General features: G+C 52.4%; 1 protein-coding gene across 1 annotated transcript in view; it reads left to right on the top strand.

The window, feature by feature from the left end:
• ZNF683 (zinc finger protein 683) overlaps nt 1-15819 on the top strand; it is a gene marked incomplete at its 3' end in the record, with an annotated part of 43493 nt that extends 27674 nt beyond the window's left edge. Inside the window, 8 exon segments of the mRNA XM_080657101.1 lie at nt 7482-7606; nt 8462-8600; nt 8603-8665; nt 10444-11123; nt 11950-12078; nt 13147-13450; nt 13453-13478; nt 15607-15819. Coding sequence (XP_080513227.1) covers nt 7496-7606; nt 8462-8600; nt 8603-8665; nt 10444-11123; nt 11950-12078; nt 13147-13450; nt 13453-13478; nt 15607-15819 — 1665 coding nt within the window. The 5' untranslated portion in view covers nt 7482-7495.
• Between the last annotated feature and the right edge of the window lie 7271 nt (nt 15820-23090).

Raw genomic sequence — 23090 nt, 5'->3', positions numbered from 1 at the left:
CCCCCCCCCACCAGCCTGGTCATCCCAAACTGCCCCGACTACCGGCCTGGTTGCCTCTTACTGCCCCAACCTGCTGGCCTGGTCGCCCCCAACTGCCCCCCCCTGCCGGCCTGGTCTCCCCATGCAGCCAGCTGTTCAGTCGTTTGGTCGTCCCTCACTAACCCCCCTGCAGGCCTGGTCTTAGGCAGTCATCTTGTGAGGGCATGATGGTCAATTTGCATATTACATCTTTATTATATAGGATAGCTGACATACAATATTAGTTTCAGGTATACAACATAGTGATTCTACTACTTTGCTTGTTTTTATTTGTCCTTTATTATTGAGTTGTAAGAGTTGTTTATATATTCTGGATACAAGTTATCTGTGAGATATATGATTTGGCAATATTTTCTTCCATTCTGTAGGTCGTCTTTTCACTAAAAAAAAAAAAATCATTGAGGTGAAATTCACATAACATAAAGCCAGCCATTTAAAGTGAACAATTCCTTGGGGGTGGTAAACACAGAATACAATATACAGATGATGTATTGTAGAATTGTATACCTGAAATCTGTATAATTTTATTACCCAATGTCACCCAATAAATTCAATAAATAAAATAAAGTGAACAATTCACTGGCATTTAATACATTCATAATGTTGTGTAACTACTACCTATATCTAATTCCAAACATTTCCATATATCTTCTAATCTGGATGCCTTTTTACAAAATATTTTTCTTACCTAATTGCCCTGGCTAGAATCTCCAGGCAATGTTGAATAGAAGTGGTGGGAGTGGATATCCTAGTCTTGTTCCTGATCTGAGAGTGAAAGCCACAAGGCTTTCACCATTAAGTACAACGTTGGTGGTGGTGGTGTGCTTTTTGTAGTTAGGAGTATTCTAGTTCCAGTGGCTTTGAATCCTTGCTATGTGACCTCTCGCCAGGATGAGGAAACTTCTTGTTCCTAGTGGGGTTAGTGTTTATTATGAAAGGGTGTCAAGTGCACTTTCTGTATATATTGAGATGATCATGTGGTTTTGGTCCTTTATCCTATTCACATAGTGTATTACATTAATTGATTTTTGGATGTTAAACCACTTCTGGTATAAATCCCATTTAGTCATGGTATATAATCCTTCTTTTGTTGTGGATTTTTCCATCCGTATTCCTAAGGGGTCTTAGTCTTGTTTTCTTGTGATGTTTTTGGTTTTGGTAGCAGGGCAATTCTGGCCTCATAGAATGAGTTGGGAAGTGTTCCCTTCTATTCCGTTTTTTGGAAGAATTTGTAAAGAATGATGATTAATTCTTTGAATGTTAGGTAGACTCCATTTGAGTCATACCTTTGGAGACAGGTGAAAACATGGAAAGTCCTGGGCCTCTGGAACCTGAGGCAGAAGCAGTGGAATCTGGCACATAGATCTGTCCTGACTGGTGGGCACATTATTTTAAAACATTTGAACCAACTTTGAAAAATATGTAGAAATTTCACATAAAAATCCTGATTTTAAAATTCTCTAGAAAAGTCAGAATCTGGCAACACTGGCTCCTAATTATGCTGAGTCATGGTGAATGGCCCTTGGACCCTCATTTGCCTCAGTCCCCATCCTTCCATATGAATCCTGACACCAAGGCTGAGTGTTCTGTACCATCTGTACCAAATTTATTCATGGACCAATTTATGTTAACTGCACGGCCGCTGTAAGTGTTTGAGTTGATGCTACCTGGTTACCTTTACCGAGTATTTGTTTGCTCATCTATTAAACGGGGACTTCACCCAAGCTGGCTTGGCTACATGGATAGAGCATCGGCCTGCGGACTGAAGGGTCCCGGGTTTGATTCCGGTCAAGGGCACATGCCTGGGTTGTAGGCTCCATCCCCAGTAGGCAGGAGGCAGCCAATCAATGGTTCTCTCTCATCATTGATGTTTCTATCTCTCTCTCCCTCTCCCCTTTTCTCTGAAATCAGTAAAAATATATTTTTAAAAAACAACAACAAAAACACACACAAAACAACAACAAATGCGGGGACATTAATAATTCTGACCATGAAAGATTTTGAGGAAGATTAGATAATTATAAAGGCATTTGGCATATAGGAGGCACTCAATAAACCTACCCTTTGCTTTTTTTGCTGGCTGTATAGTATTCTATTTCATGGCTATACATAATGTGTATCATTCCTCTAATGGTGGACATATATGTGGACTTTAAGTGTTCCCTCTTTCACACATAGCTAGAAAGAGCATCCATGTACATGGTATGCAGTGTTGCATGGTAGTTAAGAGTATATTAGCTCCAGTGGATTTGAATCCCAGCTTTGTGACCTCTTTTTACCTCCTATCTTCTTAGAATGGTAGAGATGAAAGGATGGATGGGATGACCTCAGAATTCATTTGAAGACATATCTGCAAATTTTTCCACAGGACTGGAAAGTCAAGGTGGGTGCAGGGGAAGATGCAAGAGTCTTGAGGCCCCTTCTGCAAATGTGAGAGCAGGCGCACCCTATCTCAGGATCTCTCCACCCTAGGGTGTGAAGCCAAAGGCCAACTCATTGCATCTGATAGACTGACAGATGGGGAGATGAGATAAGTGGGTGTCAGGCAGAGGGAGGTGTCAACCACAGAGCAAAGTGAGGTGAAAGCACTGTGGGCTGGGTTGAGCTCCCCACCCTCAGCCCTGCCCTTAGAGTCCACACACAGCCCCTTAACCCTGGACCAATGATGGACCCAGACCCCCTCCTGGACTCCTTCTCTGGTGCCCTTCAGAAATATCCATGCAACAGAGCTCTGTGACCCACACACTAAGCTGGCTGGTAGCACAGCTGGCTGGCCTCAAGACTGGCGTGGCAGCCATAGCCGATTTGGCTCAGTGGAAAGAGTGTCCACCTGCAGACTGAAGGGTCAGGGGATGATTCCAGTCAAGGGCACATGCTCAGGCTGTGGGCTCCATCACCAGTAGGTGGCGTGCAGCAGACAGCTGATCCATGATTCCCTCTCCTCCTTGATGTTTCTCTCTCTTTCCCTCTCCCTTCCTCTCTCTCTGAAATCAATTAAAAAAAAAAAAAAAAAGACTGGTGTGGCAGTGGCTATAGGTTGAAGAGTTTTTGAGGTTTTCAAAAAGGAAGTAGTGCTTCTGCCCGTAGTCTTATTCCTTCTCTTAATTACTGACCAAGCCAGCCTGACACCCTTGGCTCTATTTTGCTTCCTGAACCGCCCCCCCACAAAAATAATACGCTTGTACATCACTTTCTATTCAGCAACATCCAGCAAGCCTTCTGATAACTGGATTGTAAGTTCCAAGGCCTGGGTCATGTTCCTATGGGCTATGTTCCCAACAACTAGTCCAATGCCAGATACATAGTTGGCAATCAAGAAATGTGTGAATGGCCCCATTCAGTTTTGCTCAGTGGTTAGAGCATCAGCCCTTAGATTGAAGGATCCCGGGTTCAATTCTGGTCAAGGGCACGTACCTCAGTTGCAGGCTCGATCCCTGGCCCTGTTTAGGACGTGTGGGAAGCAACCAATTGATGTGTCCCTCTCACATGGATGTTTCTCTCTCTCCCTCTGTCTCTCCCCCTCCCTTCCACTCTCTCTAAAAATCAATGGGAAAAAATATCCTCGGGCGAGGATTACCAAAAAAATATATAAATAAATAAAAGAAAGAAATATGTGAATGAATGAATGACAGGCTCTTGAAGTGCTTGCAGGGTGCCCGATGCTAATTCCACTTGTTCGTTTCCCCAATCCTTAACTTGGGTCTCCGTCCATCTTGATTTTCCTGGGGGTCCTTTGGCTCCTGAAGGGAATCCAGACCATACTATACCACAGTTGTGGCCCTTTTTACTTCTTCATAGGTACCCCTCCAGCAACTCTTCCCTGAGCTCTCCTTCCCCTCTGGGGATGTCATAGCCCCAACTTAGGTTATGTGACTTTGAGTCAATCACTTTCCTTCTCAGAGTGTCAGTTTTCTTGCCTGCAAAGCAGGGATAACTGCATCCATTTTGCAGGGTCATTGTGCTGACTGAGTTAAACAAAGCATGCCGAAGTGCTTTGCAGGGTTCCAGGCACATGGTGAGGGGGGAATGCTTAGAGCAAGTATTATAGTGGTGTGTGGACTGGGGAAGACTGCGTTGGGTGGGACCAATGGTCTCCAACCAGGCGTGAATGAACAAAGCAATAAAACGGAATGTGGTTCACCTCTAAAAGAGTGTGCTGCCCAGATTCTGGTCTTCCAAAGTGAGCCAGAAAGACCCATCACAATTTAAACACTTTTACAAAGTTGACTTGCAGATACTTGCCTGCCTAGGCAAATTGATGTCCAATATTAACAATATAGCCCTAGCTGGTTTGGCTCAGTGGATAGAGCGTCAGCCTACGGACGGAAGGGTCCCAGGTTCGATTCCGGCCAAGGGCACATGCCTGGGTTGTGGGCTTGATCCCCAGTAGGGGGTGTGCAGGAGGCAGCCGATCAATGATTCTCTCTCATCATTGATGTTTCTATCTCTCTCTCCCTTCCTCTCTGAAATCAATAAAGAAATATATTTTAAAACACACACACACACACACACACACACACACACACACACAAAACAATATAACCCACATTGGTCAAGTGCTTGCTATGGACCAGAGCTCGATGTGAATTATCTTGAGGAATCTTCAAAAGAACCCTGTGGGGTAAAAATGATTATTACCCCCATTTGACAGATGAGAAAAGAAGGACAGAGAAGTTAAATGACTTGCCATAAGGTCACAGAGCTGGGATTAAACCCAGCAGAGCTAATATTCTTAACCACTCTTCGTATTATCTCTAAATGGAGGTCCTTTCCAGTCCTGTGTGGAACGGAGAAAAATTGGAGTCCACCAATAGAGGAATGCTATCTATTATGTCCATTCCTGCAAAAGAGTACTACATAGTCAAGAAAAAGCAGGAGGCAGCCCTAGCTGGTTTGGCTAAGTGGATAGAGCATCGGCCTGCAGACTGAAGGTTTCCGGGCTCAATTCTGGTCAAGGGCACATGACAGGTTGCAGGCTTTATCCCCAGTAGCAGGTGTGCAGGAGTCAGCTTATCAATGATTCCCTCTCATCATTGATGTTTCTATCTCTCTCTCCCTCTCCCTTCCTCTCTGAAATCAATAAAAAAATATATTAAAAAAACAACAACAACACAGCCCTGTCCGGTTTGGCTCAGTGGATAGAGCGTCGGCCTGCGGACTGAAGGGTCCCAGGTTCGATTCCAGTCAAGGGCATGTACCTTGGTTGTGGGCACATCCCCAGTGGGAGGTGTGCAGGAGGCAGCTGGTCGATGTTTCTCTCTCATCAATGTTTCTGACTCTCTATCCCACTCCCTTCCTCTCTGTGAAAAATCAATAAAATATATTAAAAAACAAAAAACAACAACAACAAAAAACAAACAACAACACAGAAAAGGCAGGAGGCAGATGTGTTCTGGCATGAAACTATGGCCATGGTAGATTGTTGGATAGGAAAAGCTGAAGAACAATATGCATCGCATAATCCATTTTTATCTAAAGCAAAATTTAAAGTCCATCTACCTGTTCATAGGTCCATAGACAAATGTCTGGATGAATAAACACAAAACAATTCCTTTGACCACTGGGAAATTGTGAAGGAGGGGAGCTTCCATTTTTTAAAATCCCTCTTTGTTTTATGTATTCATGACTCACAAGCATGCATTTTTCTGTGTTCTTGAATTATCTCTTGGGGCCTCCACACTCTATCTGGATTAGAGAAAGGATTTCCAGGAGAGAGAGATCAGAGATGGGACAGGGGAGGAAGATGTGTTTGTTGCCTCCTGCCCTCTCCTCTGTGAGATCAGATTCCTGCTGTCTTCTCTGTCTCACCCAGGATCCTTCTGTTGCCTGCTCTCGTCTCTGCCTGTTCCTGTCCCTGCTGTCACCTGTCTTCCCTGTCATCATCACTGTCCATCTCTGTTTCAGTTGGGCCCCATCCCCAGAAGGACCCCAGCTCCAGCCTCTGAGCCCTGTCTGTCCCTCTCTTGCTCAGGGTTCTATGAGAACCAGATGGCAACCCCCTACTCCTCCTCACCCCCACATACTGAAATTTCAGCGGCCCAATTCACAGTGGCCCAAAAACCAGCACGTTCAATGAATGACAAACACATCCATTTGGATGGAGTAGATCTCTATGCCAGTCATTTTATTATTCAGTCTACGGGAAGTGTTTGATGCACATAAAGTACCTCTGACCCCTTGTCATAACTTGGTATCCCTGAGTGGGTACTTAGCCACCAACTGAGAACCACTGACGTAGAACTGAAACGTGATGTGGAAACAGGAAGCCATGCTCCATACATCCCTAACGTGTTTCCAAAAACAAAACCAAAACAAACAAAAAACCATCACGGTGTCCTCTAGAGTTGCTATGTGTAGATAAAAGCTGGTGGGCGGCCCCCCCTTGTCAGGTCTCACAGGGCCCCCTGCCTGCCCCCTTCTTCCTATTTGCGGCATATAAATAGGAAGTCAAATGTAGCACCTTCCCATCATCTCTTGCAGCCATTGGGGCTTCAGCCACAGGCAGCGGCTGCCCCAGCCGCCAGCCTACCTCCTCCCTTCCCCAGCCAGAGGGGACTGCAGAGCCAGGTGAAGAGTCTCAAACAAGAGGCCCCTCCTTTGGGGGTTTGCTCTGAGACCTGGGCAGGGTTGGAAGGAGTTGGGGAAAAGGGAAGGAGTCTGAGATTTGGTGGGTGCTGGGGTGCTCAGGAGCACATGGGGTAAAGAGGGAAGGGTGGTTACTGAGGGGAAGGGGAAGGGCCTTGGGACATGTGTTGAGCTGAGGTGGTCCCTTGCTTTGTGACCAATGAAAGATGGCAGAGAAGCAAGTAGATGACTGAGCAGATAGCTGAGCTCAGGGCATCTTCCTGGCAGGCCAGTCAGGGGACCAGAGCCACTCTTGGCCACTCTCTGAGACAGACCCTGGTGAGAGAGCTGGGGGGCAGGCTGGGGGGGCAGGATCTGGGACCTCCTTAGCTGCCCAGAAAAGCTGTGTGGGATGCAGGGCTCTGCTTGGTGGACAGTTTCCCTTGGTGGGAGCCTGTGGTGAGTAGTCATGCAGTCATGAGTCCCTCCCAGCATGGAGGAGAGTGGCTTTCCAGTTCCCTGTGGCCCCAAGGAGTCTGGAATATTCCCTCAGATCTCTGAGCTCACTTGGGAATAATCTTCATAAAGACCTTCCTCTCTCCTCTCTTCCCCAGGAATGGGCATCAGTCCGGCTCTGCTCCTTACCTCTGATTGGCTACAGAAGCCAGGAGCACATCATTGGCTTCTAAATGTCAGCACTGAGAGAGTCCTTACACATTAAATAGTCCAACCCGCCCATTTTGCAGATAGGGAAACTGAGGCCAGAAGGGCAGTGACTGGCTCAAGGTCACTCGATGGTTTAATGGGAAAGCCAGCCCTTGAAGCCATGCCATTTGGAGGACCTTTACGGCTCACCTGTAACTGACTTGTCTTCCCAGCAGGTAGTGGCGGTATGAAGGGGGGACCTGCTCCAGAATTGGGTTGTCACAAGACGGAGCCCCTGAGGAGCACAGGGCACTCCCTGTCCCCGAGCCTGGACTTCCAGTCCTGCCAAGACGACCAGGTAAGGTGGAATCGCAGCCCTGCGTATGGAGGGAGCGGACATTAGGAGGAAGTGGGGGAAATTTGAAGGGACCTGGGTTCCCATTGTCCCCTGGTCCTGAGCACCCCTACCCCAGCACTTCATGGGGATGGACCCTTGAGGTGCCAGACACCCTCTCCCGTGCCCTGGGGGCCAGACTCTCCTGTGGGCCATGAGAAAGGGGCAGGGCCACTCGGAGGCTTGGCTGTACGATTGTGGCCTTGGCCTTAGGGCCCATCTTGTGGGGTTTGCAATCTTCTTTGTTGTTAATCCTGACCCAGGATATTTTTCCATTGATTTTTAGAGAGAGTGGAAGGGAGGAGGAGAGACAGAGAGAGAGAGAAACATTGATGTGAGAGAGACACATTGATTGGTTGCTTCCCACACTTGTCCCAACTGGGGCTGGGGATTGAGCCTGCAACCTAGGTACATGCCCTTTACTGGAATCGAATCCGAGACCCTTCAGTCTGCGGGCCGACGCTCTAACCTCTGAGCCAAACTGGCCAGGGTGGGTTTACAGTCCTGATGAGGATTTTCTTCAAGTTGTCCTTGGCTCCATTCAAAACAGAGTAGATGGTCTGAGACTTGGTGGGACCAGGGTGGTTAGGAAGAGAGGTGGGAAGAAGAATGCTAGGTAAGGGGCTCTAGGGGCAGAGGGAAGGTAATTCTGGGTAGGCATGAAAGTCCCCGGGGAAAGGAATCTCTGAGTGAGGGAAAGGGAAGCCATTTGAGTGACAGATATAGCTTCTCTTCCTGCTCTGGAAACCAAACTAGGGGTGGGATCATCCCAGGGACCCAGGAGTCACAGCCCCCACCCCCTTGCCCCCTGCCCTCCAGGTCTTCCCAGCCTGCAGGCCGCTTCCAGACACAGTGGACATCCACGGCCCATCCTGTGCCAGCTGGCTGTGCCCCCTGCCACTGACACCAGCCAGGTCTGCCCTGCTGGCCTGCCCCCAGAGCCTGGATCTCTACCTATGTCCCTGCAGCCGGCACCCCTGGGCACAGCCCCACAGGGCCTCAGAGAAGACTCCCTGAACACAAGTAAGTCCAGGCCCCTGGGCTGCACTTGGTGGAGGCTGAGGTGGGGGCACTGTTAGGCTTCAGGGTGGAAGGGGGAGGGGACCCAGTGTCACTGGTAAGGACAGAGCCTCAGGCACACTTGACTAGCACACTTTGGCCTGGAGTTCTGACCTAGGAGTTCAGGGGACTCTCAAGGTGGTGACACCTGAGCCAGAGGAGGTGGGCAGTGGGATCTGGTGTAGGCTGTGAGGATGGCATTTGCCTACCTCTTTGAGCTAGAGGAGTCTTTATCATGAGTGAGGAGCACTGGCTGGGAGTTGGGGTGGAGTCCTGGTGCTGCTCTTTTAGCTCAAAGACCTTGGGAACATCACTGAGGCCAGTTTCTTCTATAAAAGTCAGCTCTCACTATCCCTATGTTCTAGGCTTGTTGCATTTTATTTTATTTTAAATATATATTTTTATTGATTTCAGAGAGGAAGGGAGAGGGAGACAGAATCATCAATGATGAGAGAGAATCATTGATTGGCTGCCTCCTGCACGACCCCCACTGGGGATTGAGCTCACAACCTGGGCATGCACCCTTGACTGGAATCGAACCCAGGACCCTTCAGTTCGCAAGCCGACGCTCTATTCACTGAGCCAAACCAGCCAGGGTGGCTTGTTGCATTTTAATACACCATTCCCTTAGGTCACTGTGACCTCCCGGAGGTCAGAGACTGTGTGGCTGTGTTCTTTATCACCTACCCCACCCCCTGCAAGAGCACAGAGCAAAACAGCTCAGTATAACGTTGGTTGAGTGAATGAATGAGAATTCAAGCAGACAATAGATATATATTGTTTTTACTTCATATCACTCTTGATTAGCTCCTGCCTCACTGTCTGTTGCATCTCAGTCCCCTTGCAAAGCTCTTCTCTACTTTCCTCCTAAATATTCACCTGTTCCAGAACTCAGTCCAGAGCCCTCTTCCCTTCCCTTCTCTCCCTTCCTCTCCCTTCCTCTCCCCCGCCTCCCTCCTCCTCCCCCCCTCTCCTCTCTCCTCCTCTTTCCCTCTGCTCTCCTGCTCTCTTTAGAGTGGCACGGGGTGCTAGAACCTCCTGCGATGATGGAAATGTTCTATGCCTGTGCTGTCTGATATCATACCTCGTACCTACTGAGCTTTTTTTTTTTTAAATATATTTTATTGATTTTTTACAGAGAGGAAGGGAGAGGGATAGAGAGTTAGAAACATCGATCAGCTGCCTCCTGCACACCTCCTACTGGGGATGTGCCCGCAACCAAGGTACGTGCCCTTGACCGGAATCGAACCTGGGACCCTTCAGTCCGCAGGCCGACGCTCTATCCACTGAGCCAAACCGGTTTCGGCCCTATTGAGCTTTTTTAATGTGGCTAGTGCCACCGAGGAGCTGACTTTTTTATTGCCTTTATTTTAATTAATTTCAGTGTGGACACGTCTCAGGTGTCCATATTGGACACAGCAGACCTAGTGTCATCCTCAGGTGACATCATCTGGGCCCCTGGCACCCAAATGTATATCTCCAGCTGGGACCTCGCCTTAAAACTCCAACCGCCCACTTGACTGCGCCACGTGGCTAACAGGCGTCTTCAATGGTTTCCTCTCCCTAAAATTGTTCCGCCCTGCACCAATACTAGCCGCTTTTCTTGGCAAGCGTGATTGCAGACAGGAAAGTCCAGGGAGGGGAAAGGTCTTGTCCAGTCACCAACCGCAGGGGCAGGCTAGATGGGAGCAGAACTTTGGCCCAGCCTGTGGGGCCCTGACTGGCTTCCCTTTTCTTCTCAGAGCGCCAGCCACCAGGGCCACATGCCGCCTCCACCGATGATGACAAACTCACAGCCACGTCCCCTCTGAGCAGGGATGACATGGGGAGCCAGCAGGAAAGAGCGGATGGGGAGGCCCCTTGCCCATCCTTCTCTCCTCACAACAGCTCTTCCCCAACCCCCTGGCAGAGTGGAAAGTACTCCAGATCCTTGGCTTTCTGCTCCCGCACCCCACCCATTCCCATCTCCCAAGAACTCCCATTCTGCCTTCACCCCCTCTGCCCTGCATATCCATTTCTCCTGCCCCCACCTTATCTGTTCACCTATGGGGCCACACCTTCTGTCCAATGCCACCCTTTCTTCATGTTGCCCCAAGATACCTCCTACCCCACCAGGGCTGTGCCCAGTGTACTGATGAGTGAGCCTGGGTACCACAGCTCCTGGGGGGAGACCCTGCGTCCCTACCCAGGGGCCTCTCAAGACTCTGGTCAAACCCCACTGTCCCAGGCCCGGATTCCAGGCCCTGGAGCTGCCAGGACCTGCTCCCCAGGGCTGGAGCACTCTGGCAGGGCGGCTCCAGCAAAGCGGGTCCCGCTGGGATCCCGAGCAGCCCTGCCTTACCCGCTGAAGAAAGAGAATGGCAAAATCCTGTACGAATGCAACGTGTGCAGCAAGAGCTTTGGGCAACTCTCCAACCTCAAGGTATCGGCCTCCTGGGCTCCGCTGCCCGCCCCCCACCCCCCAAACATCTTTTAATTTAATGGTGGATTTGGGCCTTGATCTCGGTCTCTCAGCATCTAGTGCAAAGCCCTTTCCTGAACAGCCATTCCTTCTAGATTCCCAGTTAAGCCTCCTCGTGTTTGTTTGTTTGAAGTTCAGTGGGCGAAGGAGTAGCTCTTAGTGAGTCCCACAGAACTGAGGACCAGCCTTTTTCAAGTGGGATCCCACAAACCAGCGCCCAGTGCCGTTGGCATCCACCAGGGCATGACCATGGGCACACCTCCATGTCAGCAAAGATGGGCAGCTATGCATAAGTTGGCACTGCTGAAGTTGAGGCAAGGTTATGATTATTGGGGGGAGATACCTTCTTGATCCTAGGGCATGAGTTCCTAAACGTTAATGAGCCTCAAACTACCAAAAGAGCTAGTGAACATGCAGATTCCTAGGCCCCAGCCCAGGGATTCTAATTCAGATCGTCAGCGTGGGGCCTGAGACTCTACATTTCTAATGTTTTAATGTACTTCTGGGTGATGCTCATGCTGCTGGTCTGTGGACCACACTTGGAGAAGCACTGCCCTTACCTGGCCTTCTGACCACTGCCACCTCCCTCCCTCAGGGCAACCGAAAGAGGGGGTATCTGAGGAATGGAAGAGAGGCCCTAAGCGGGGAGTGACAGAGAGGTGAGGGGATTGAGAGGCCTTGATGCCAGAATGAGTTCCTGTGGAGATGTGGGTAGAGGTTCAGAGAGCACCCCAGGCCCTGCTGGGGCCCTGGGCTGTTGGCAGCATTTCTCCCACACCTGGCTCAGGTCCATCTACGTGTACACAGTGGGGAGCGCCCGTTTCAGTGTGCCCTGTGCCAGAAAAGCTTCACCCAGCTCGCCCACCTGCAGAAGCACCGCCTGGTGCATACTGGGGAGCGGCCCCACAAGTGCCTGGTGAGACCCTTCTCCCCTCTTGCAGGAGTGCAGGCAAGTGAGGACAGAGTTCCAGACCCCTGCGGGGAGGGCCCCTGTAGCCTGCATTTCCAATCCTCCTGAGCAAGCAGAGACTGGACAGGAGGCGAGGGTGGGGGCAGGGAAGGAGGTGGAGGAGGATGAAAAAGACCCCTCTTAGCCTGGAAGGGCCAGGAAGTGATATTGGAGGTCACTCCTGGGGTCTGGAGCGGGGAATAGAGGTGCAAGTCTGTGCGGGAGGATAATAAAGTTGGGGGTGGATACCTATTACCTTCTTTCCGGTGTCGCTGGAGAAGGTAATGGCATAATGTGTACAAAGTATACAAACACTGCATATAAATAACATCAGCTCAAGGTTGGCTCTCTCCCTCTTTGAGCCTCTGGGTGGTCAGAAGGGCAGGGACTCCTCTGGGTGGTCAGAAGGGCAGGGGCTCCTTCACTGTTTCACACAAACAGAAATGAAAGCAGCATAGTGGCTATGAGTCTGAGCTGCGTGGGTTCAAATCCTTGCTCTGCCTCCAACTTGCTGTGTGGCCTTTGGCCAGTGGCTTCACTCCGCTGAGCCTCTGCTTTCTCGCTGTCTTACAGGAGTTGCACTAGTACTTAGTCATGCTTCTTCAGGGTCCTGGGGAAGACGACATGAGACCAATTCCTAGCCTGTGGCTGCTCCCAGTAAATGTTAATTATACCCACTGAGGCGGCAGCCCCACCCACAAAGGTTGCATGTGATTATCTCATTCAGTCTATCACACCGATGAGGTTAAGTATTAATAGTCACATGTTGCCAATAAGGTGAACAAGGCTCAGAGAGGGGAAGTTGCCTATACAAGGTCATGCAGGGAATAAAAGAACCAGGATACCAACCCAGGTCTGCCCGGCTCCAATGTGCCAGACACTGTGGGTCCCAGGGTGGAATCCTGGGGCAGTGGGGTGGGGGGGCGGAGCTTCAGAGTCTGTATTACAGGGAAGTGGGGAGGGAGTAGGGAAGGGAAGCAGAGATCCTGAGCCAGCGGGGTGGGCAGAACTGATGCCAGTGCTCATTTCCATCAGATGTGCCACAAGCGCTTCAGCAGCTCCAGCAACCTCAAGACCCACCTGCGCCTGCACTCAGGGGCCCGGCCCTCCCCGTACAGTGTCTGCCCAAGTCGCTTCACCCAGAACGTTCACCTGCAGCTGCACCATCGGCTGCACGCTCCACTGCCCTGCAGCCTGGCTCATACCCACCTACCTCTGGCATCTCTCACCTGCCTTGCCGGGTGGCACCAAGGGGCACTAGATCTTGTGATGGTGCCATCAGAGAGGCAGGTGGGCCAGGAAGCTGACAAGATTAAGGTGTCCTCAGCATCTCAGGGAAAGCAAGGGCAGCCAGCCTGAGTAGTGGGGTCAGCACTGCTCTGGGGAGGGGCAGGGGCAGAGCGATTAAAGGATGTTCTCTATAACCAGTTGAGGCCTCTTGAGCTTCAACAGTGGGGGGGGAGGGGAAGCCACCGTGTGTTTGTCAGACTCACAACTCACCTTGGAGCAGGTGAAGACAGGCAGGAAGGGCCTGTGTGCCCACACAGGGAGTGGGTGCCTGCAGTCACTACCTCTGGCTTGGGTTTGGGTTCTGCTCCCTCTTGGGATCAGGTCCTTCATCACAGCTCACCGATGGACAGTCCAGCCTTCCAGGCCTCTGCAAGGTGCAGACTGTGTTGCCAAGAAGGGGCACATTGCTCTATCATCTGTCCAGATGTCTGTCTGCTGCTTCCCACCACCTCTTGTCTTAGTTCTTAGGAGGCCACGGTGCCCCTCAACTGGTTACTCCCTGCCATGCATGGGCTATACATGCCACGATTGAGCCCCCTGTGTGGGTAGATGGACAGGAACACAGGATGTCAGTGTCCACCATAACCCAGAAGCATGATGTCCCGTGTGCCAGGACCAGTCACCACAGAGGGCAAAGGGCTAAGGTGGTGCTGGGCTCAGGGAAGGGGTAGAGGCCCTGCAAGGACTATAGGCAGAGAAGAACTGGCAAAGAGAGCTGGGGAACTGGGACCCTCCTGGTGGCCTTTCTTTCTGCGGTCCTAGAGGATCCCATCAAAGGTGCAAGGTGTCCCCTACCCGCACTCGAGAGTTACAGAGGCAGCAGCAGGTGGGAAGGCAGCAGCTGGGAGGCAGAAGGTCCAGGCTATATCACAGCAAACAGTAGCTGTTATTAAACAATAATAGCTGGACATCTTCCAGCAGGGCGCCATTCCCAACCATGTGGGTTTCAGAGCGGTTTCCCCACGGGGTACCGGTGGAGATTATGGCTGTGGCCATCTCCAGGACAGAGAACTCTCACAGGGAGCCCACCATGGCAGACAATGGCAGGGTCGGCTTCGCCACCCAGTCACCGCTTTGCCCCCCGCCCCGCCCCCCAGGTGACAACCACTGGGTAAGGCCCCGCCCAGTCGACGAGACCACGCCCATTCCAGCACACGGCCCCGCCCCTGTATTCTAGCTCCTCCTTCGTGGGGGAGGGAAAGACCCTTGGTTCAGCCCCGCCTCCTGGCCCCAGCTCACCCCGATCCCTATGTCCCCGCCCACCTCGTATAGACCCAGCTTGGGGGATGGTTGTATCTGTGGGCCCTGGCGCCTCCAGGGGACCCAAAGGCGCGCGGGAAGGGCCTGGGGGAGAAGGGGTCAGTCGCCGGGGTCCGGGCGGCCCCTACAAAGCGCACTCACTGACCCCGGGTATGGGCAGCTCTGGGTGGGTCCCCGCCGGCACGCGGGCGGGACCGCTGTTTGCTCTGGGGGACGGGCCAGAGTAGGCGGTTCTCCGCTAAAGAGCGGATCCGGGTGGGCCCGGCGGCCTGAAGCCGTCAGGTGCCCCGACGTCCCGAGCTCGGGGCCTTGCCCTCGCCATGGCCGAGCGGCGCGAGGGCCTGGGGGTCCGCCTGGTCCGTCGCCTGGCCGGGTTAGGGGTTCGCAGGGGGAAGCGGACCCCGGAGGAGGCCAGAGCCCGGGATAGGTGAGGGATGGAGGAGGGCCGCGTGGGGTGCCCTAGTGTGTGTGTGTGTGTGTGTGTGTGTGTGTTGCTGTCTGAGATTGTGGTAGATGTTAAAATAAGCGTATGTGAGATGTGAGTGTCTCGGAGCATAAAAATGTGTCGATTTTTGGATATGTAAATGCGAAGACGGTCTTTATAAAGTCCCTGAGCTCTTTTGAAACTTTAAAACAACTTTTGCGATTTCCTTAAGTCAGGCTAGCCGCCTGCAGACAATTTCTTTACGGAGGAGATTAAAGGCAAACGCAGTCACTCCTTCCGCCTGTGTGGACTTTGATTCTCACATAACAGGCCAGTTCCCTCTGGTCTTCCTGACCCTTTGTTAGGACTGTCACCGGCTCCTGAGTTGTGTTAGGCTGCCCTGCACTTGCCCTTGGTGCCACGGAGACGTTTTCCCTGTCATCCCAGATCGCAATAGCAATCAGCCTTTCTTTGCCACTTGCTTAGTGCCTCACTTGAGTGATCTCACTGAATCCTTACAGCAGCTCCATGAGACAGGTATTCAGTGTGATTCAGACATGGAAATGGAGGTTCAGAGAGGCAAAGTGCCCGGTCCACCGCACGACTGGGGCGTGGTGGAGCTGGAGTACAAGCTTAGGCAGTCTGACCCCAGAGCTCACATCCTGAAGCCCCGGCTGCTCTGTGGCCTTGAGAAACGGAAGGCCTGCAAGCAAGGGGGCCAGCGTCTGTCCTAGCCTCCGTGCCACGGGCCATGTGACCCGGAACAAACGAATTCATCTCTCCGAGCCCGTTCACTGGCAGCTGATGTTTGAATGGGAGGAAAAAGGCTCTGTATGGCTAGGAACTGGAATCAAGGACCCCAGTAGCTCCTGGGCCTATATCCCAGAAGAGGGTGGGGGTGTTTGTGTGTCTGTACTGTTCAGTTACCCAGCAATTTGTTCTGATCTTATCATGACACAACTGTTTTCAGCTCACCTTGGGAGGAATGGGGGTGTGGTGGAGGCAGAGTGAGGGGAAGGGTTTGTACTGCTCTCTCACCCCAAAGAGAGAGGGGAGGGGCAGGAAGGGCCTAGCCACCCTATGCTGGGAAGCCTGGGTGACCTGGGGGGTGGTGCCCACACCCTGCTAGTGCCATGCCCTACCCCGCTGGAAGACACGCCCTCTCCCTTTACCCTGCCTGGCAGAAACCTGCCCTATAGGCCAGGTGGCTCTGCTCCTCCCTTTCCCCACTTGAGAGGAGGTGGGGTTGGGGTGTAGGTGATTCAGGGATGTGGAGGGCAGGGGAGGGACTGTGTAGGCTCCTGCAGTAGCATGATGACACATCCCGTGTATGCGCTTGGATTCAGTTCTCACCAGCTGTGACAATGGGACTGAGGCACAAGCCTCTGATTCCTGCCGATTTCCCGGGGTGGCGGTCAGAGTGCATGGAGGAGGCAGCCAAGGCACATCCTCATCTTGCCCCCCATTAGTGTGGTGATGTCCAACCAGCCTTTGAAGTGGGATGGTCCTAGTATCTTACTTCCAAGGCTCATTAGTCGTGTGAGTCTAGGATTCACCTCTCTGGCCTCAGTTTCCTTACCTGAAAAATGGGGGCACTAATACCCACCTTTTAGGGTTATTTTGAGGCTTAAAGGAGATCATGTAGGCACAATACCCAGTGCTAAGCCTGGCATAAGGAGTGCTTCAGCAAATGGCGAGCTTTTGAATTATTGGGGCACTGTCCCTTTTCTGTATTCTGGCCCTGATACAGGCCAAGTCTCCACTTTTCTCCAAGCCCATCCCTCTTTCTCTGCCTTTTGGGGGTGGAGTGGACACTTGTGGGAGGGAGCAGAGAGAAGGCAGCTGTACAAGCTTCCCCTTCTCCAGATTTCAGGAGCTCATCTAGGCTGTGGGCTCTGAGAGAAGTGAGGGAGGCCGCTGGGTCAAGTCTTGGGGTGGGAGAGGAGAAGGCTATCTCGTTCCCTTCCCCCTGTGCTTCCTTTTCAGGCCCTGGGGTGGCCATAGTTGCCCTGACCTGGCCCAAAACCAGGGCAGCACTAACAATGTCAGCCTCAAGGTAGGAGAGAATGCAAAGGGGAGGCCGGAAAGGGGGTGGTGGGGGAGGGGCAGGCCCTGAGAACCTTGACTCATAAGTCAGGCAACTGGAGTTCTCTAATCCTCCCTTTGTCACTTATTCATGAGGTGAACCTGGGCAGATCACTCCACACCTCTGAACCTCAGTTTCTCCATCTGCAAAATGGGGACCATAATGCCTCTCAGGGCTGCTGTGAGAAATGAGGTAATGGATGTAGAACATCCAGCATGGGGTCTAGATGCTCAGGAAACATGAACTTCCTAATGCCCGGCCCCAGGGAGGCATGTAGGGTCTCCGTCTGTTCCCAGGACCCCCTTTTCCACACTTCCTGCTTTAGCTAGACCTCCCTCCCATCTTTTGTCCTTTTTTAAAATATATATATATTTTATTGATTTTTTTATAGAGAGGAAGGGAGAGGGACAGAGAGTTAGAAACATCGATCAGCTGCCTCCTGCACGCCCCCTACTGGGGATGTGCCCACAACCAAGGTACATGCCTTTGACCGGAATTGAACCCGGAACCCTTCAGTCCACAGGCCAACGCTCTATCCACTGAGCCAAACCAGTTTCGGCCATCTTTTGTCCTTTTAACCCACTTCCTGGCATGGGTCCCCACCCCCACCCCAGGGGTGATGCTGGGCCAGTGACTTAACCTTCTGGCCACAGTTTTCCCGTCTGAGCCACGGATTGGGCAGCACTGTGTGTCCTCCCCTTGGAGTTGGCTCAAGCAGCCGTGTGTCTCTCTGTGGTCCTGAATACCATTAGTAATTACTAACAGGTAATTGAGTACTCGTTATGTGCCGGTGCTCTGCATAGATTATCTCATGAAATCTTCGCAGTACTCCCAGGAAGCAGGTACTGTTATTATCATGCCAATTTTACACATGGGGAAACTGAGATGCAAGAGGTATTGCAGCTAGGAAGTAGCAGAGCTGGGATTCAAGCCCGGATTGCCTCGTTCCAGGCCCCCACATGAATCATTGTCCTCTTCTGTCTCTTGAGGCGTTCAGCCCCTGGCTGCACCTGTTTCACAGATGAGTAGATGGAGACATTTGGGACCAAGGGTCCCTGCTAGAAGGAATTTTGACCCAGACTTGGCTTCTCTGTTGCCAGAGCATAAATACCTATGTGAAAACTGTTTGGGTTTTTTTTGCGGGGGAGGGACAAAGGGAGCAATGTTCTTATGGATCTGGGATCATAGGCCCTTTCCTCTTACCCCCACAGCCAGACTTGGCCCCAGGGGAAAGAGCAGACACAGGTCAGGCTTGTCCTATTTTCAGGGGAACCCTCTTCCCTGACTCCCTCATGTCCCAGGTACATCTCTATGCCCAGGTGTGCCTGGGGATCTCAGGTGGGAGGGTCCTGGGGAAGTGGCTGCAGGCAGAGGCCATGGGTGCTTGAGGCAGGCGTGCCTACAAGCCCCTCATCCCCAGGGCAGCTGGGGAAGCAGCAGTTGACCTGAGCGTTGGGCCCTCATGTGTGACTTTATTCATGTCGGTGTCTTCTCTGGATCGCTTTCCTCACTGTAGAATGGGAGGGGTGAGTTGAGTGTGGAAGGGCCTTCCCGGAGCTCTGCCCCTTTGCCCAGCTCTCACAGCCCTGGCAGCCTCTCCTGGCAGCTCTGCTTCTCCTGTGCAAGGAGGGCAATCAGGGTGATTAGGGTGCCTGAAGGGCAGGGGAAGATGCTGTCACCAGGCCCCTGCCTCTGCTTTCCCTCAGACCCAAGCCCAGAGCCGCTCAGAATGGGACCTTCAGGAAGGGAGCCGAGGTTCCTGGCTTTGGAAGCGACGACACAGCTCAGGAGGGCTCGCTCAGCCCCTGGGGCGCCTACAGAGGCCAGCTGTGGGCAGCGCCTCTGACATGGCCAACTATACCTCCAGGGAGCTGGAGAGCCCAGCTCTGGCAGCAGACCCTACTGGTGCCAGGCACCCCTCATGCCCAGTGCCAGTGCCTGGACAGTTGGAACAGGAAACCCTAGACTGCACTTGCCTGCAACCCCCATACATGGCCCAAGAGGTCCCTCTGAATCCTGAGCCACCCAGCACCGTGGAAGACATGCCGCCCCGCCCAGCATCCTTTCCCAAGGCAGAGGGGGCAAAGGGCAAGCCTGCCACCCCAGGGCCAGCACTGCCAGAGCCAGCCCAGATCCTACCGGAGCGTCCCTCTGCCAGGAGGACCCGCTACCACATCACTGTCATCCTGCAGGGGCGTGGGCTGACACCTGGGGAGGGTGGGGAGCCCAAACCGGCCCAACCAGATCTTCACCCCTTCTGCCCTGAGGAATTCAGGGCCTGGCTGAATCCTCCCCAGGGGCCCCGCCCCATCACGGGGTGCCCAACTGACCCGCCCCAGGAGCCCCGGCTAAGAGCCCCACGGCATCAGAAGAGCAAGGCCCAGCAGCAGGAGATCCAGGCCCACGGGACACCTGGGTCCCAACACACAGGGTGAGTACATGGGGCGGCCGGGGGAGGAAAAACTAGCCTGGCTGCCCTTTCTGGGGTCTCTGCCTCTTCTCCAGACTTCTTCAACTCCAGGACCATTCATTCAGCTCCCTGAGCATGAACTGACTCTGCCATCCCCTCCCCACTCACCTTGCCTTCCTCTCCCTCCCCTCACCCACAGTCCACCTCCTGAACCCACTGCGGCTCTCCTCCCCCGCCCATCAGAGGAGCGGGAGATCCTTCATGAAGAGGCTGGGAGAGGGGTCGCCTTCTCCTCAGCAACACCCACCACTCCCTGCTTCTGTTCAGGCGACCACAGAACCCACCTGGGAATAGGCACAAGCCAAGGTGCTGGGTGTCCTGGGGCAAATTGCTTAACCTCTCTGGTCCCTGGGTTGTCCAGTAGATTTGGTAGCTGGAGATGAGGTAGTTACAGGATCATGCTTTGAACTCCAGAGAGATGGGCTGCCAAAATAGCAGGGATGCTTATTAATAACACCTCAGCCGTAGCAATAATTACCTACCAGGCTCTGTGTCAGCGGCTACAGGAACAGGCACTGAGATTCCCAAGCCTCGATTTTTATTTGTTTTGAAACAATTCTCCCAAATCTGCTTGGTGGGCTCAGAGGTGAAAGAGTGGGTTCCCTAAAGCTCACCTAAGAAGGGGTGAACATGGCCCTGGGGAACTGGGCCTCAAACAGATCTCTGAAAAGTTCCTAATGATGGTGGTGGCTGTCATTTATGGTTTGTTTTGTAAACATAATCCTATTTCATCCTCGCAACAGCCCCATGGAGTAGGACTATTCCTGCTCCACACCCCTATACCCTGATTACAATAGGGAACTAAGGCTCAGAGAGGTTCTATCACTTGCTCAAAGTCCACTAGAAAGCGAGGGGGCCTGAATTTGAATGCGGGTGCCTGTGCTCTAATCATTTCTCCATCCTGCCTCTCTCAGAGGCCTCGCTGGTCCTATACAGAAAGGGGCGGGTTGAGTGTGGTTGCTGTGCGGACTCCAGGGTTTCTCTGACCCTGTGGAGGTGGATTTGGCGGCATTGTGCCAGGGATGCCCAGGCCTCTGGCTGGGAGGCAGGTCCTGTGACAAGGAAGAGGGAGATGTGGGACCTTGGCTGGCTCCGATGTGCTCGGTGACCCAGCCGGGGGAGAGGGCTGCAGAGTGAGGGAAGAGGTGGAGGAGAGAGGCCTTGCAGAGAGGGCAGAAGCAGTAGGTTTAGCTGGGGGGCTGGGGCTGTACCTGCCACTCCCAGGCTGTTTTGGGTCCAGGTGGATAATGACAGACTCTGGCAGAAGGCTAGGGTTCCCTTAGAGAGGAGGAAGCGGACTTCCAGGGACATCACCCTTCTATGTGCCCAGGGTTTCTGGGGCAGGATTGCCAAATATAGGGGTGGGGAGGCGGGACACAGTTGGGACTGCAAGTGGGAATGCCTATGCATTCAAGGTTGTGTCTGTGCTTGACTGCAGGCTGTGAGTTGACTGTGTGCGTGTATTGTGAATGTGTGCTTGTGCCATCGTGTCTGTGACTTGTGTGTTGCTGTGTCTCTTGAGTGTTTGTAGCTCCGTGTGTTTGTGTGTTTGACTATGTAAGTCAACATACTAGTAAGTGTCTGTGCTTTTGTGCCTGTGCTGCTCCCTGGGTTCATGCTGGTGGCTGGCTGCGTGACAGTGCGTGCCGGTGTGACGCAGCATGTGTTTGTGGGATGTGGGCCTGTAGACTGGTTTGGCCTAGTTTGGGGGTGACTCACAGGTAAGCGGGGAGAATCCAGGACTTGTTGGGTTAGACAAGGCTCTTTCCCACACTCCCCTCCACCCCTTCCTCAGCCTCTCCCTTCCCAGCCCCACACCTTGTGTGGAGGTCACAGGTTACCCTGCCAACAAGTTCACTTCTGATATGGGGCCCTGGAGGAGAGAGGGAATGCACACTTCTGCTGGCCTAGGAAAGACATCCTGGGTCATTGGGGTGTGTCTTCAAAGCAAGGACAAAAAGGGGGGGCTATATGCAGGCAGATTCCAGCATACTTTGAGGAACATTCTAGCAGTCATGACTGTCCAGGGATTGGTCAGGTCAACTGTCAAATGGTGACCTCCCTATCCTTAGAGGTATGCAAGCAGAAGCGAATGACCACATGCTTGTGGGATGAGTGTCTGTCAGGGGTGTTGTCCAGGGGCTGGGTTGGGTTGAGAGAGGCATTGCATTCTGATTATTGGGAGGTCACTGACAATATCTAATTTGACTATCAATGGCTCCTGTTGCTTTGCCAAAGCCTATGGGGCCTTCCAAACGTGGTTCTTGTTTTTATGTTAATTTGTTGATCCCTGGACTCCCTGGGCTCTTCATGGGGAAAGTTGGCTTTGGATGAACCTAATCAGGGACTAGGGCATCACCTAACACAATTAGCATTGAATGAATGAATAAGTGAATGAGTGAATGAATGAATAAATGACTTAGAGCCCAGGCTTTGCCCCTTACTATTAATGCCATTAGGGGCAGGGAATCTCAGAAAATGGCAGTTGCTATTGCTGTTATTCAGAAATGAAGAGGAGACTCGGGGTGGGGGGGCGGTTCAGTGAGGGGGTGAAGCTCCATGTGGGGGAAATCTCAGCAAGGAGGACAGGGGTTCTGTTAGACGAAAGGGGGGCTCCTTGGGGAGAGGGTCAGGGCCTCAGTGAAGGGCTACGAATCCAGGGCCTAAGGTGTCTGATTGTGTCCTGCTCTCAGGAATTCTGCCTGGGGAAAAGATTGGGGCTCCATCTCGGCCCACCACCTTTCCCATACACAAGGCTTTTCTGGGGCCACTCAGACGCTGTCCTGGGCCAGGCCACATGCTGTCATAGCTACCAGCGGTCCCTGAGTCAGGCCAGGCTTCCCTAGGCCTCAGCCCCTTTCATCTCTGCCCCTCATAAAACCTGAGTCACTGCTGGGGCCACAGGACAAGGTCAAAGTTCTGGGTTCCAGCAGCTTAGTAGAGAGGAAGATAGAGACGGGGGAGGGAAGCTGGTGGCATGGATCCATTTCTGGTCTTAACTTCCTTTATAGTGGTCTAAGGCAGTGGTCGGCAAACTGCGGCTCGCGCGCCACATGCGGCTCTTTGGCCCCTTGAGTTTTTAGCAAAGGCCAGCGTAGGAGTAGCCTAATTAAGTTAATAACAATGTACCTACCTATATAGTTTAAGTTTAAAAAACTTGGCTCTCAAAAGAAATTTCAATCGTTGTACTGTTGATATTTGGCTCTGTTGACTAATGAGTTTGCCGACCACTGGTCTAAGGGATGCCTAGTGAAGGGGACCAGCAGACCTGAAGACAGGTTGGGCCTGAGGCCGGGGATGAACAGGTTGACTTCACTGGTCCTTGGGGCCTGAGAATAGGATTGCCCTGGTCAGCGTGACTTGGAAGTCAGAGTGGGGGCTGGATGGCCCCTCCAGGCCTGCTGTAACCCTCTTTAAAAGCACATTTCCAATCCATGGCATCTCAATTG

The sequence above is a fragment of the Plecotus auritus genome (assembly GCF_963455305.1).
Source record: "Plecotus auritus genome assembly, chromosome: 2".
NCBI classification, from domain to species: Eukaryota; Metazoa; Chordata; class Mammalia; order Chiroptera; family Vespertilionidae; genus Plecotus; species Plecotus auritus.
Note: the sequence above shows the minus strand (reverse complement) of the source record. Positions and strands in the feature narration are given on the sequence as shown.